The sequence below is a fragment of the Saprolegnia diclina genome, assembly GCF_000281045.1.
Source record: "Saprolegnia diclina VS20 unplaced genomic scaffold supercont1.12, whole genome shotgun sequence".
In the NCBI taxonomy this organism is placed as follows: Eukaryota; Oomycota; class Saprolegniomycetes; order Saprolegniales; family Saprolegniaceae; genus Saprolegnia; species Saprolegnia diclina.
Window position 1 is genome coordinate 225,824 of NW_008246079.1, and position 10,540 is coordinate 236,363.

General features: G+C 59.6%; 5 protein-coding genes across 5 annotated transcripts; 3 read left to right on the top strand and 2 right to left on the bottom strand.

Moving 5' to 3' along the window:
• Nucleotides 1–120: 120 nt before the first annotated feature.
• Nucleotides 121–1,162, bottom strand: SDRG_04778 (hypothetical protein; the record flags this gene model as incomplete). The annotated part of the gene is made up of 2 exons (XM_008610462.1): nt 121–152; nt 223–1,162. The coding sequence occupies 2 exons, from the start codon at nt 1,160–1,162 to the stop codon at nt 121–123; spliced, it is 972 nt and encodes a 323-aa protein (XP_008608684.1).
• A 587-nt stretch (nt 1,163–1,749) lies between these two features.
• On the bottom strand, nt 1,750–2,632 carry SDRG_04779 (hypothetical protein). Its single transcript, XM_008610463.1, has 2 exons — nt 2,584–2,632; nt 1,750–2,532 (listed from the first exon to the last, which is right to left on the bottom strand). Exons 1-2 carry the CDS (start codon nt 2,606–2,608, stop codon nt 1,790–1,792), a joined length of 768 nt encoding a protein of 255 aa, XP_008608685.1. The 5' UTR covers nt 2,609–2,632; the 3' UTR covers nt 1,750–1,789.
• A 342-nt stretch (nt 2,633–2,974) lies between these two features.
• Nucleotides 2,975–4,634, top strand: SDRG_04780 (hypothetical protein). Its single transcript, XM_008610464.1, has 3 exons — nt 2,975–3,129; nt 3,179–4,052; nt 4,105–4,634. The coding sequence occupies exons 1-3, from the start codon at nt 2,997–2,999 to the stop codon at nt 4,436–4,438; spliced, it is 1,341 nt and encodes a 446-aa protein (XP_008608686.1). The 5' UTR covers nt 2,975–2,996; the 3' UTR covers nt 4,439–4,634.
• Nucleotides 4,635–5,398: 764 nt separating this feature from the next.
• SDRG_04781 (hypothetical protein) lies at nt 5,399–7,159 on the top strand. The gene has a single exon (XM_008610465.1). The coding sequence runs from the start codon at nt 5,451–5,453 to the stop codon at nt 7,104–7,106; it is 1,656 nt and encodes a 551-aa protein (XP_008608687.1). The 5' UTR covers nt 5,399–5,450; the 3' UTR covers nt 7,107–7,159.
• Nucleotides 7,160–7,234: 75 nt separating this feature from the next.
• SDRG_04782 (hypothetical protein) lies at nt 7,235–10,504 on the top strand (the record flags this gene model as incomplete). The annotated part of the gene is made up of 4 exons (XM_008610466.1): nt 7,235–7,760; nt 7,806–8,256; nt 8,316–10,439; nt 10,499–10,504. Exons 1-4 carry the CDS (start codon nt 7,258–7,260, stop codon nt 10,502–10,504), a joined length of 3,084 nt encoding a protein of 1,027 aa, XP_008608688.1. The 5' UTR covers nt 7,235–7,257.
• Between the last annotated feature and the right edge of the window lie 36 nt (nt 10,505–10,540).

Below are 10,540 nucleotides of genomic sequence, written 5' to 3' on the forward strand. Positions count from 1 at the left end.
TGAACGACTGCTGCGACGATCCATTGACGAACGACTGCTGCGGTCCGTTGTTGAACGATTGCGAGAGGCCATTTCCAAACGACTGCAACGAGGCGTCCGAGGACGACGGCGACGGTCCATTCATAAACGACGACGACGACGACGAAGGTCCGCTGAGAAACGACGACGGCGTACTGTCCGAGAACGACTGCGACGGTCCAGCGTGGAACGGCGACGACATACGAAAGGGCGATTGCGCATTGAACGTCGCCGGGTACGACGCTTGTCCGTCACGGGCGGCCGAGAGGCGTGACGCTTCTTCGTACGGAGACTCGATCGACGACACGATTCGCGACGTCGACGGCGACGTGAGCCCAAGCGACGATGTCGGACCGCTGGAGAGAGGCGTCTGGCCACTTGACAGCGACGATGGGCCCGTCGAGAGCGACGACAGCATCTGCTCCAACGTCGATGTAGACGGCGGGGGCGCGCGTGGCAGGCCGCTGCTGACAGCGGGCGGTGCGGCGGCGGCATAGTTGTGCGTCGAGGGGTCGATCGTGTACTGCGGCGGTGGCGGCATCGAGGGTGCGGCTACGTTGGGCGTCGAGGGGCGCTCGGTCGGGTCGGCGACGCTCGACTGCTCCGAGGACGACGCGCGGCTAGCGCGGGCTTCCTCTTGCGCCGTGTTCCAGGCCACGAGCGCGCCGTGGAGCCACTCGAGGCAGCAGACAATCATCTCCATTTGCACATACGCGATGACGGACCAATGGCGCGTGACACAGTCGACAATGGGCACGCGGTTCGGGTACAGATTGCCGCCATCGCGCGACGCGGCGTCCATGCTCTTGAAGACCTGGAAGCCCGAGATGCCCCAGCGGATCGTGCGCAGGTACGACTTGGCCGTCTCGTCTCTCGCCGCCTGGAAGTGACGGCTTAGGCTGTCGAGCACGTTGAGCGCCACGTCAAAGGAGGCGACCGTGCCGCCCACCGCGTCGTTGACGACAAGGTGCACGACGGTCTCCATCTTGCTGCGGAAGAGGTCAAAGCCCGTGCTCGACTCGTCCGAGAGCAGATCCCGGAACTCGCGGAGGGCCGTGCGGAACTTGGCCTTGGGCGCGCGTGTGCTGAAGAAGTCACCGTCGCTGCAGTGCGAGAGAAAGTCGATGCGCACGGGCGGGCTCATGCTGCGTCAATCTTGGTCGGGCACGACTGCAAAATGGCCAGCCACCAACAACCGCCAAGCAATATCTAATTTGACAGGTTGTGGGGTCTCTATAATCTGATAGGAAAACAGAAGTTGAATCCTGGATGCAGCGTTTTGACGTCGGACGCTGGCTTCTGGGAGAGACGACAACGCTAATTCTCGGCACTGGTAGAGAGAGCGGCGCGCACAACAGTGCGCGATATACCGATTCATCGCGATCCAGCATTGGTGCTCTCAACGATGGTGCTGTGTACAGAGAACCTGCTTCAGTACAGTGTATGCACACGAAATCCGCAGTGGGTAGTCATTCGCTGTGTAGGCAAGAGCTGTAGCGCAAGTTGCACTCTTGTAGAATAGACTAAAACTCGCAGCAAGATCTTGCGCCAAGATACACTCTCATGTCGAGTGCAAGCTTGGTCGCATCTGTTCGCGTCCCATGACACCACCTGGGTGAAATACAGGAAATACGCACATCTGTCGCAAATTCTGTTTCGAAAGGGCAACTGGCACAGCGTGTACACGTGGCAAGCAAACGTGGCTGCAGCCTGCGACTCCATCACACAAGCTCGAAGACTAAAAGATTAAATACTTGAGGTTGTGGAGGTCCTAAGCATAGTTGGCGGGGCACGCTAACGGCGGCCGCTTGAGCTCGCGAAGATGCTGTCGGTTGATGTACTTGAGCGTTTGGGATTTGACGACGACACCGCTCAGCCACACGCAGAAGCAGAGACAGACAACGCTGATACCGAGGCCGTAGACCGCTCCTCCGTACCGCCACGCCGGCGTCTTCTCACCGAGGTTTCGCTTCGTGCCGAGGTACGACTGCCGGTCAAAGGCCAACCACGTACCGAGGACCATGACGAGTCCGAGAATCATCACAACATTTAGCAAGCCGAGTGCCTTGCCAACGACGCTTTCTTCCTTGAAGTAAACAAGGGCCGCGACATATAGCAGGGCGGCGAGAAGTGCGGTTGGCGCAAAGATATACGCCATAGTGTAGTGGCAGGCGCCCATCACAAGAGAGCAAACTGCGTGTTGCATCGTTGCCCCAATGTCAAACCGTCGGCTCACAGAGCATCCGCACCACGTTGAAGCGACAAACTCGAGCAAGCGCGGGTCCAGCGACGTGTGCAGCGCGTCGGCACCGTACGCAAGACAGACTTCGGTCGCTTCGCCGTGCGGGTGTGTCATGAGGCAGTACTCTTTGGGCGAGAATGCAATTGAGACGGAAAGAGGCGGCTCGCTGTCAAATGTGTTGTGCACGGAGAAGCTGACGAGCGACCAACCGAGGCCGGGGGCAAGGACCGTGTAGGCTACCCACGCCGCTATAAACGCGTGCGCCAGCACTCCTACGCATAAGCATCCGAGCTCTTGGGTGTAGATACCACGTCCTTACGCACCGACGCAGGCAACACCGGCGTGCATGAGTCTTCTGAAATGTATCGATTTGAAGACGCGTACCCGAGAAGGGACAGATTCCGGCCTTCCCGCCAAGGCAACGTTAAATAGTGTAGAAAGTACATTTTATCTGGTTTCTTATCGCTGTATTATCGCAATAAGAGGCTTCATAGTATATCCACCATCCGTGTGCAATGGCAGGAGAGTTTGGTGGCTCTTCGTAATCGGTACATCATGCGCTGGATGACGCCATAGCCTTCCCCTCATCATACTAATTCATGTAAACTGTGAAATAGAGTGCTATCGTTTTGGAAAGAAAACAGCCAATCGGCATCACGTACGTCCATGTCTGGCCAGCCATTGGCCGACACGAAATGAACGACGGTGATTGGCCAACGGTAGAAAGTCCGCTGGGATGGCACACGATGACGACCTTCCAGCAGAGGATGTGGCCCGCATCGAGGACGCGGTGAAAGCAGCGATCGCCCAAACGCTCGGCTGGTCCTACGTTGACGCCTACACCACAAGTCGCAACCGTCTCCGGCCAGGTATGCTCCCTTTCACACTCTTGACCACTTCGGACGCGATTATCCCAAGGCCGGCGACGCACCTCGTTCGGCGATCTGGAGCTCCCATTTGCCATCGACGTCTTCAAGCGTCACATCCGCGCCCAGTGTGTCCAGAAGCTTCCGAAAGCAGCGTTGTATGTCACGACCGTGTCGGACTATGGGCTCACGCGCCACTTTGCGTACGCCACTTCCAAGGCCGTCGCCGACGCGCTCCGACAGGTCTTGCTCCTCGACACGTCGCTCGCCGGGCTTCTTAGCAACCTCGTGTGCGATGCCAAAGGCGTGCTGACGTTCACGACACAGCGGCACTTTGCGTGGCACTCGACGCACGGACGTCTCGTCTGCTCTGCGTGCGGGTACTTCTTCAACGGCCAGCGCGGCCTGCGCATCCACCAAGTCACGCAACACGGCATTGCGTACGATCGCGCGCAGTCCGAGGCACTCTCGAGCGACACGCAGCTCGTGGTGTATGTGCCGACCAACGACGGCGTCGCGCACGGTCGACGTGCGAAAGCCTCTCCAGTCGCGACGGACCCGGGTCTTGAGGCAGCAAAACTCGGAGACCTCGATCTGCTGCAATCGCTGGTGGCGACCGGGTGGGACCCGCAAAAGGTTGTCGATCGTCATGGGTCGAACACGCTTGCGTGGGCCGCGGGGGGCAACCATCTTGACGTGTGCAAGTACCTCGTCGAGACGTGCCATCTCAGTGCGTCGGCGCTGCAAGGCAAACCCGGGATGAAGCGCAACGCACTGCACTGGGCCGCGCGCAACGGGCATGTGGCCATCACCGCCTGGCTGCTGGAGACGCAGCAGGTTTCCGTGGACGCCCCGACCGAAGACGGCACGACCGCGTTCCACTTTGCCGTTTGGAACAGCCAAGTGCACATGTGCCGCTGGCTCGTGTACGCCGCTGCATATCTCGGAAATACTGGATGGGACGAAACACTGTGTTAGGACCAATGGCAAGTGCAATGTACATGCTCTGAATGCATACGGCTGCAATGCGTCGCAGTGGAGCGCGTTGACGGGCAGTGTCGAGATGTTGTCGCTTCTCCAAGACGTCGGCGTCGACCTCGGTGTCATCAACTACAACGGCCACTCGGCCTTGCACAAGGCAGCCCTGCGGGGCCATCAGGACGCCTGCGTGTGGCTGTTGTCCCACGGAGGTCTTGGCCGGCGCCACATGCGGCCCGACAGCGACGGCTTTACACCCATGACGTTTGCGTCCACGAACGGGTTCCCGACCCTCGGGACCTATCTTGCCGACTGGTTCGAAATGGCGTTGTAATGGGATAAAGGCGCGCGTGCAGTTCATGAATCCACCGTGGCAATGACGTCCATCTCCGCCCATCTCGCCGCCTCAGTCGGTTTCGGAGATGCTAGAACACAGCCCAGTAGGAGGACAGCGTGTGTGCTCTCTCCGCCTGTTTATCTCACACTGCCGCCGAGCCCATCGATGCGTGTGTTGTGCGACTGCCGGTCGTCGATGCAGTGCGACGGACGCGCCGGTGCTTGGCGTCCGCGGTTGGCATGCCACAGGGGACTTTCCCACCTTGGCCGGGACGGGTTCCAACCAGCGTCCGTCCAGCGAAAAGGCAAGTTGGCACTCACTGGAGACTGCGTGACCAACCCGTGTCGCACGCGAACCCGTCGAAGCATCTTTCCATGTCCGGATACGCGTCACCACCGACATTGAAGACTAGTTGCACCCAACTTGAAGCGAGAAGGCAACGCTGCCACCGAGCGGATAGAAGCTCTGCAGACTGCTCCAAACCTGTTGATCTATGCGCAAGCAAGATGCGCTGCATGAACAAGCGACGTGGGATATAGAGTGCGCACACTGTGGCAATGCAGTCGAGTGCGGGATGTATCGCAAGGACCGATACCTCTCCACTCTACCAAGCGTGTTCATTCGAACGATCGAAGCATGTCTTGATCAATATGCCACAATCGAATAGCCTTGGTGCATTCCAACCAAAAGCGCCCGTTGGCTTGCGAGCAAGTCTTTCACACCGATCTCTGACAAAGGTCAACAAGAAAGGACCCATGTCTATGAGTTCTGATAGGTTGCGTATATTCAGCCAATCTTTTCCGTCCTCCACTCACAAAAGCATAGTTTAATTGATGCATTTTATTCAGCATAGTCCAGTCCAGTGCATCGCACGCCTTTGCAATAAATGCCATGGAGATCGTCCGGATACCGATCGGAAAAATGTCCATAAACTAAACGGCGGTTCAATGTTCGGCAGTTGAAACGGCGAAAGGACGTTAGTTGGCGCCACGACCGACCGACGGCCCGGATGACGGAGACAGCGCCGGACGCCTGCGTCGCGCTCTACCGCATCGAGAGCATTCTCACAGGCAACAGATGCTCGCTCGGCCTTCTCGTCGCACCGCCGGTACCGGACGACGCACCACTGCTGGCGGCCACCGGCGTGCAACTGGTGCTGCTCCGTGCTGCGCAGACGATTCCGCCGCCACAGTACGCACTGTACCAAGCATTTACGAGGTACGCGTGCAGCCAAGTATTGCTGGACGCACCGCCCTTCGGGACGCGTCCCGCTTGCGTCACCTTGGTGCCATTGACAGCCGACGGTGCGATTGACGAGATCCTCGTACGGCGCTGCTGCGAACCGCAGACAAGGGAAGAAAAGCTTAAATGCAGCGCCGCGTCTTGCGAGCTGCCTGCTGTGGTCGTGTATCAAGACGTGCCGTACATCGCGGACGCCGTCGCGTCCGAACTTACGCCGAACTCGCTGCTTCCGACGACCGGCAAGAGCTATGCTGAGACGGCGCTGTTAAAAGCACCAGGGACGAGCTTGGACCTGACGCAGCACCTCTGGCGCGCCCGCCAAGCCCGCGCCAAGCCCGGTATGCTCGCCAAAGCAACCCCACCCAAGAAGCGCACTTACATCCATTTGATACCACAGCTGTGCGCAGTGCACCCACTGCCGTGCGCGCTCTGGCACGACCTCAAGCGGCTTCCCACCATTTTGTATCTCTGGCAAAAAGATCGCGCCGAAGCGGAGCTGCGATCGCGGTGGCAGTGGCCGCACCCTCTCACCGAAGCCCTCACGGCGTCCAGCGCCAAGCTGAGCTACAGCAATGAACGATTGGCATTTCTTGGCGATGGCGTGCTCAAGCTTGTGCTGACCATCGGCGTGATCCAAAGTGGGCAGTGGCGGCTCACGGACGCCCTGAAGGTCCAGCGACTGCGAAACCTTCAAAACGCAACGCTGTGCACGGTGGCCGAGACGGCCGACCTTCTTTCGTGCGTGGATGTCGTCGGCTTTCACGGCTCGTGGCTCCAGCCGCTTCGGGGCGATACCTGGTCGCTCCCTCAAGAGACGCTGACTCCGAGTACGCGCATCAAGACGTACGCGACGGTCGTCGAAGCCCTCTTGGGCGCGGCGTATGACGCTGCGGGCATGCCAGGCGCGATGACCATGGCGTGTCATCTCAAGCTTGTCTCGAGTCCCAGCGTGGATTTGCCGCGCAAGGAATGGGCAGTACCCGCGAACGCCTCGTGCAACTGGCAACTCGGGGCCTTTGGTTCTCCCATCAACCAGCCAGCAATTGCGACCGCTGCTGCTGCCTGTGTGAGCGCCAGTCTAAGCGCCGAGGCGTCTACTGACGGCCCCAGGCTCCTTGGTGAATCGCTTCAGTACGCGGCAACCGCGATCGACCTCTATGCAACGGGGGCGGATCCGGGCGAGATGACACGGCGCCGTCATTTCGTCACTCGGACCTCGCTCGGGGCGTACCTCGTAGAAAATAACATCGTGCCACCGCCAGCTCCGAGTGCAACGGCACTCGGATATGCGTACGAAGGGCTCCTCGGTGCGGTCGCTAGCTCCTCGGGCATCGAAGCAGCGCTAGCATTTGCAACGGCGTGGAGCCGGCCGCTCTTGGCTTCGGCGCTTGTCGAGTCGGCGTCGAGCGCCCGCGATGAGTGAGCGATAGATAGATAGTGCCATGTACAATACGACACCCAATATAGACGATTATACCCGACTTGTTGTCAAATCACACGCGAAATTCACTTGTTTTCAGGTCAAGTCCTATTTAGCACTAAGTTCTTGGGTGGCCGGTTTCACAACCGAAACGATGCTGCTCGGGGGCGCCAAGGCCAAGCCGAGTCCGCTCGACCCTGAGTACTGGCGCGGCATTACGCACTCGGTCGAAGCACATCCGACGGCCACGCTCGTCCACTCGCCGCTGCCGGTGCACGGGTACCGCCCACCGGTCGCGTCGCCCGTGCACCCTGTCATGATTAGCCCGATCCCGTCCCAGGCGCGACAGGCGGCGAGCCAAGGCTTTGACATGCACCAAATCGACTACGCATACGCCGACGCGTCGTCGTTGCGGACGCAGCTTCGACACGCGTTCATGGCGCTCGCGATCGATATCCGCCAGGTGCTGCAGGCGTACGACGTCCATCGTAGCGGCGGGCTACCTACCCACACGTTTCAAGATGCGCTCGCGCAAGTGGGCATCTACCTCTCACCGCTGCTGATGGCCGAGATCCAACGGCGCTTTTACGCGCCGCCCGTTGACGCCATCGACTACCACGCCCTCGCGACGTACTTGTCGCTGGACCGTGCCGAAGTGTACGCGAGTGAAAGTGCAAACTGGAACTAAATCTATGCGTGTAGCGACCGGATTTTGCAGGACATTGGCCGGCGGATCGCGGCGCAAGGCTCGATCGAGAGCATGCGCCACATGCTCCAGCAGTACGACCACCACAGCACGGGCTGCGTTCCCCGGCACATCTTCTTGGATTTTTGCCATCGGTATGCGTCGGCGCCCGACGTGGACCTGCACTGGCTGGCGCACTTCTTCGCCCACCCGTACGACACGCAGCTCGTCTCGTACGCGCGGATGCTCGAGCTCTTTCCTGGCAACCACAAAGCATCGCACCCGCATCTCTCGCCCCGGCCGATGAGTGCGCCCGTGGCGTATGCGTCGCCCGTGCCCGTCTCGCCCATGACGGCCCATCACGGACACCATGGGGCTCATGGACACCCGACACCGCATGGCTACCAGCCGCCACCGCACCACACGGGGTATACGACGATGGTCAACCACGCAGTGCCCGCCGCCAAGGTATAAACGAACGCGATCCTCGAGGATCGAAGCAGAGTCCAATGGTATGTTCCTCGTAGATGGTGCTGCAAAAGAACGGGTGGATTTGTCGCGTGTGCGCCCACCAACAAGTGGAAGACTGGGTCACGCACTGCGAGATCTGCGACACGTCCAAGCCCCACGGCGGCGCGCGTGGTATATTTGTCAAGTGTCCCCACTGCAAGTTTGACAACAACTTTGATGCGGTCTCGTGCGAGCTCTGCCACCACGGGCTGCAGGCCAAACCCAAGAAGGCTCGCAAGAAAAAGTACTACTCGAGCAGCTCGTCGTCATCGTCGTCGTCATCGTCGTCGTCGTCATCGTCGGGGGGCGACTCGCGGCGGCGGCGGCGCAAGGGCAAGCAGCACCGTCGCCAGCGCCACGAAGATGACTCGGTCCGCTTCACCAAGGGCGAGGTCATCCAGGCCATACCCCTTCACAAGCACGAGTACGTTCTCGGATCGATCGTCAAGGTTCACAAGGACGACCGCACGTACGACGTCAAGTTTGACACGGGCAAGCTCGAGCGCTACGTACCCGAAGACTCGATTCGCGAAGTCACTCGCGCCAAGATGGCAGGCAGCCCGCGCAAATCGCACCACCCGTCGGCCGACGAAGGCAAGACGTCGTCGCCGCGCAAGCCCAAGCGAATGGAAATGACGTCCGAGTCCGAGGACGTCCGGCCGCATTCGCCCAAGAAGACACGCCCTGTCGTCGTCTCCGACTCGGACGACCGCCCCAAGAGGCCAGCAAAGCGCCCTGAGCCCATATTCACATCCGAGTCGGATGCTGGACCAGCGTACAAACCGGGGCAGCGCGTCCGGGCCAACTACAAGGAGCAAGGTGACTGGGTCGGCGCCGTCATCGCTAAGGTGCACTCGGACGGCTCTTGTGACGTCGAGTACGAGACCGGCAAGATGGAAACGCGAGTCAAAGCGAGCGCGATTCGCCCGCCCAGTCCGAAGAAGAAGCCGCAGGTTGTCACCGACTCGTCTGAGAGCGACGTCAAGGTCGTCTACGAGAAAGGCCAGCGCGTCGAAGCCAAGTACGGCGGTAAGACATGGAAGGGCGGTGTCGTGACGCGGCGCCGGGTCAATGGGACGTACGATATCGACTACGATGAAGGGGAGAAGGAAACGGGCGTCAAGGGTGACTGGATGCGCGCGGCCTCGAGCTCGCCAAAGAAGAAGAAGCCGGTCGAGACGACAACAACAGAAGATGACAAGCCCAAGCGTGGCAAGTTCAAACAAAGCGACAAGATTGAGGCGCAGTACAAGGGCAAAGACAAGTTCTACCCCGGCGTCATTGCTCGCGCCCGGCTCAATGGCACCTACGACATCGACTACGACGACGGCGAGAAGGAGACGATGGTCAAAGCCGACCTTGTTCGCCTCAAAGAAGGCTCGAGCTCGCCCAAGAAGAAAAAAACTGTGGAAGAGCCGTCGACGACGGAGGACGACAAGCCGAAGCGTGGCAAGTACAAAGAAGGCGACAAGATTGAGGCGCAGTACAAGGGCAAGGACAAGTTCTACCCCGGTGTCATCTCCCGTGCTCGTGTGAATGGGACGTACGACATCGACTACGACGACGGCGAGAAGGAGACGATGGTCAAGACGGACCTGATCCGCCTCAAGGGGGGAACGTCGCCCAAGAAGAAGCCGGTCGAGGAGATGACAACAACAGAAGATGACAAACCGAAACGTGGCAAGTTTAAACAAGGCGACAAGATTGAGGCGCAGTACAAGGGCAAAGACAAGTTCTACCCCGGCGTCATTGCTCGCGCCCGGCTCAATGGTACCTACGATATCGACTACGACGACGGAGAGAAGGAAACTGCAGTCGCTGCCGAGCTCATTCGAGCCAAGGGCGCCTCGTCGCCCAAAAAAAAGAAGGCGGAAGAGTCGACAGACGACGACAAGCCGAAGAAGTTCAACGAAGGCGACACGATCGAAGCGCAGTACAAGGGCAAGTCCAAGTTCTACCCCGGTGTCATCTCTCGTGCGCGGCTGAACGGAACCTACGACATCGACTACGATGACGGCGAAAAGGAGACGGGTGTCGCCGCTGAGCTTATCAGAGCCAAGGGTGGTTCATCTCCGAAGAAGAAGAAGGTTGAAGAGTCGACAGAAGATGACAAGCCAAAGAAGTACAAGGAAGGCGACAAGGTCGAGGCCCAGTACAAGGGCAAGTCCAAGTTCTACCCCGGTGTCATCTCGCGCGCCAGGCTTAACGGGACGTACGACATCGACTACGACGACGGCGAGAA

Coding starts and splice junctions, on each gene's coding strand:
- SDRG_04779 (XM_008610463.1), bottom strand. CDS start 2,608: ATGCACGCCGGTGTTGCCTGCGTCG. Junction 2,533..2,583: donor CGCCGGTGTTGCCTGCGTCG/GTGCGTAAGGAC, acceptor GCTTATGCGTAG/GAGTGCTGGCGCACGCGTTT.
- SDRG_04780 (XM_008610464.1), top strand. CDS start 2,997: ATGGCACACGATGACGACCTTCCAGCAGAGGATGTGGCCCGCATCGAG. Junction 3,130..3,178: donor TCGCAACCGTCTCCGGCCAG/GTATGCTCCCTT, acceptor GATTATCCCAAG/GCCGGCGACGCACCTCGTTC. Junction 4,053..4,104: donor CACATGTGCCGCTGGCTCGT/GTACGCCGCTGC, acceptor ACACTGTGTTAG/GACCAATGGCAAGTGCAATG.
- SDRG_04781 (XM_008610465.1), top strand. CDS start 5,451: ATGACGGAGACAGCGCCGGACGCCTGCGTCGCGCTCTACCGCATCGAG.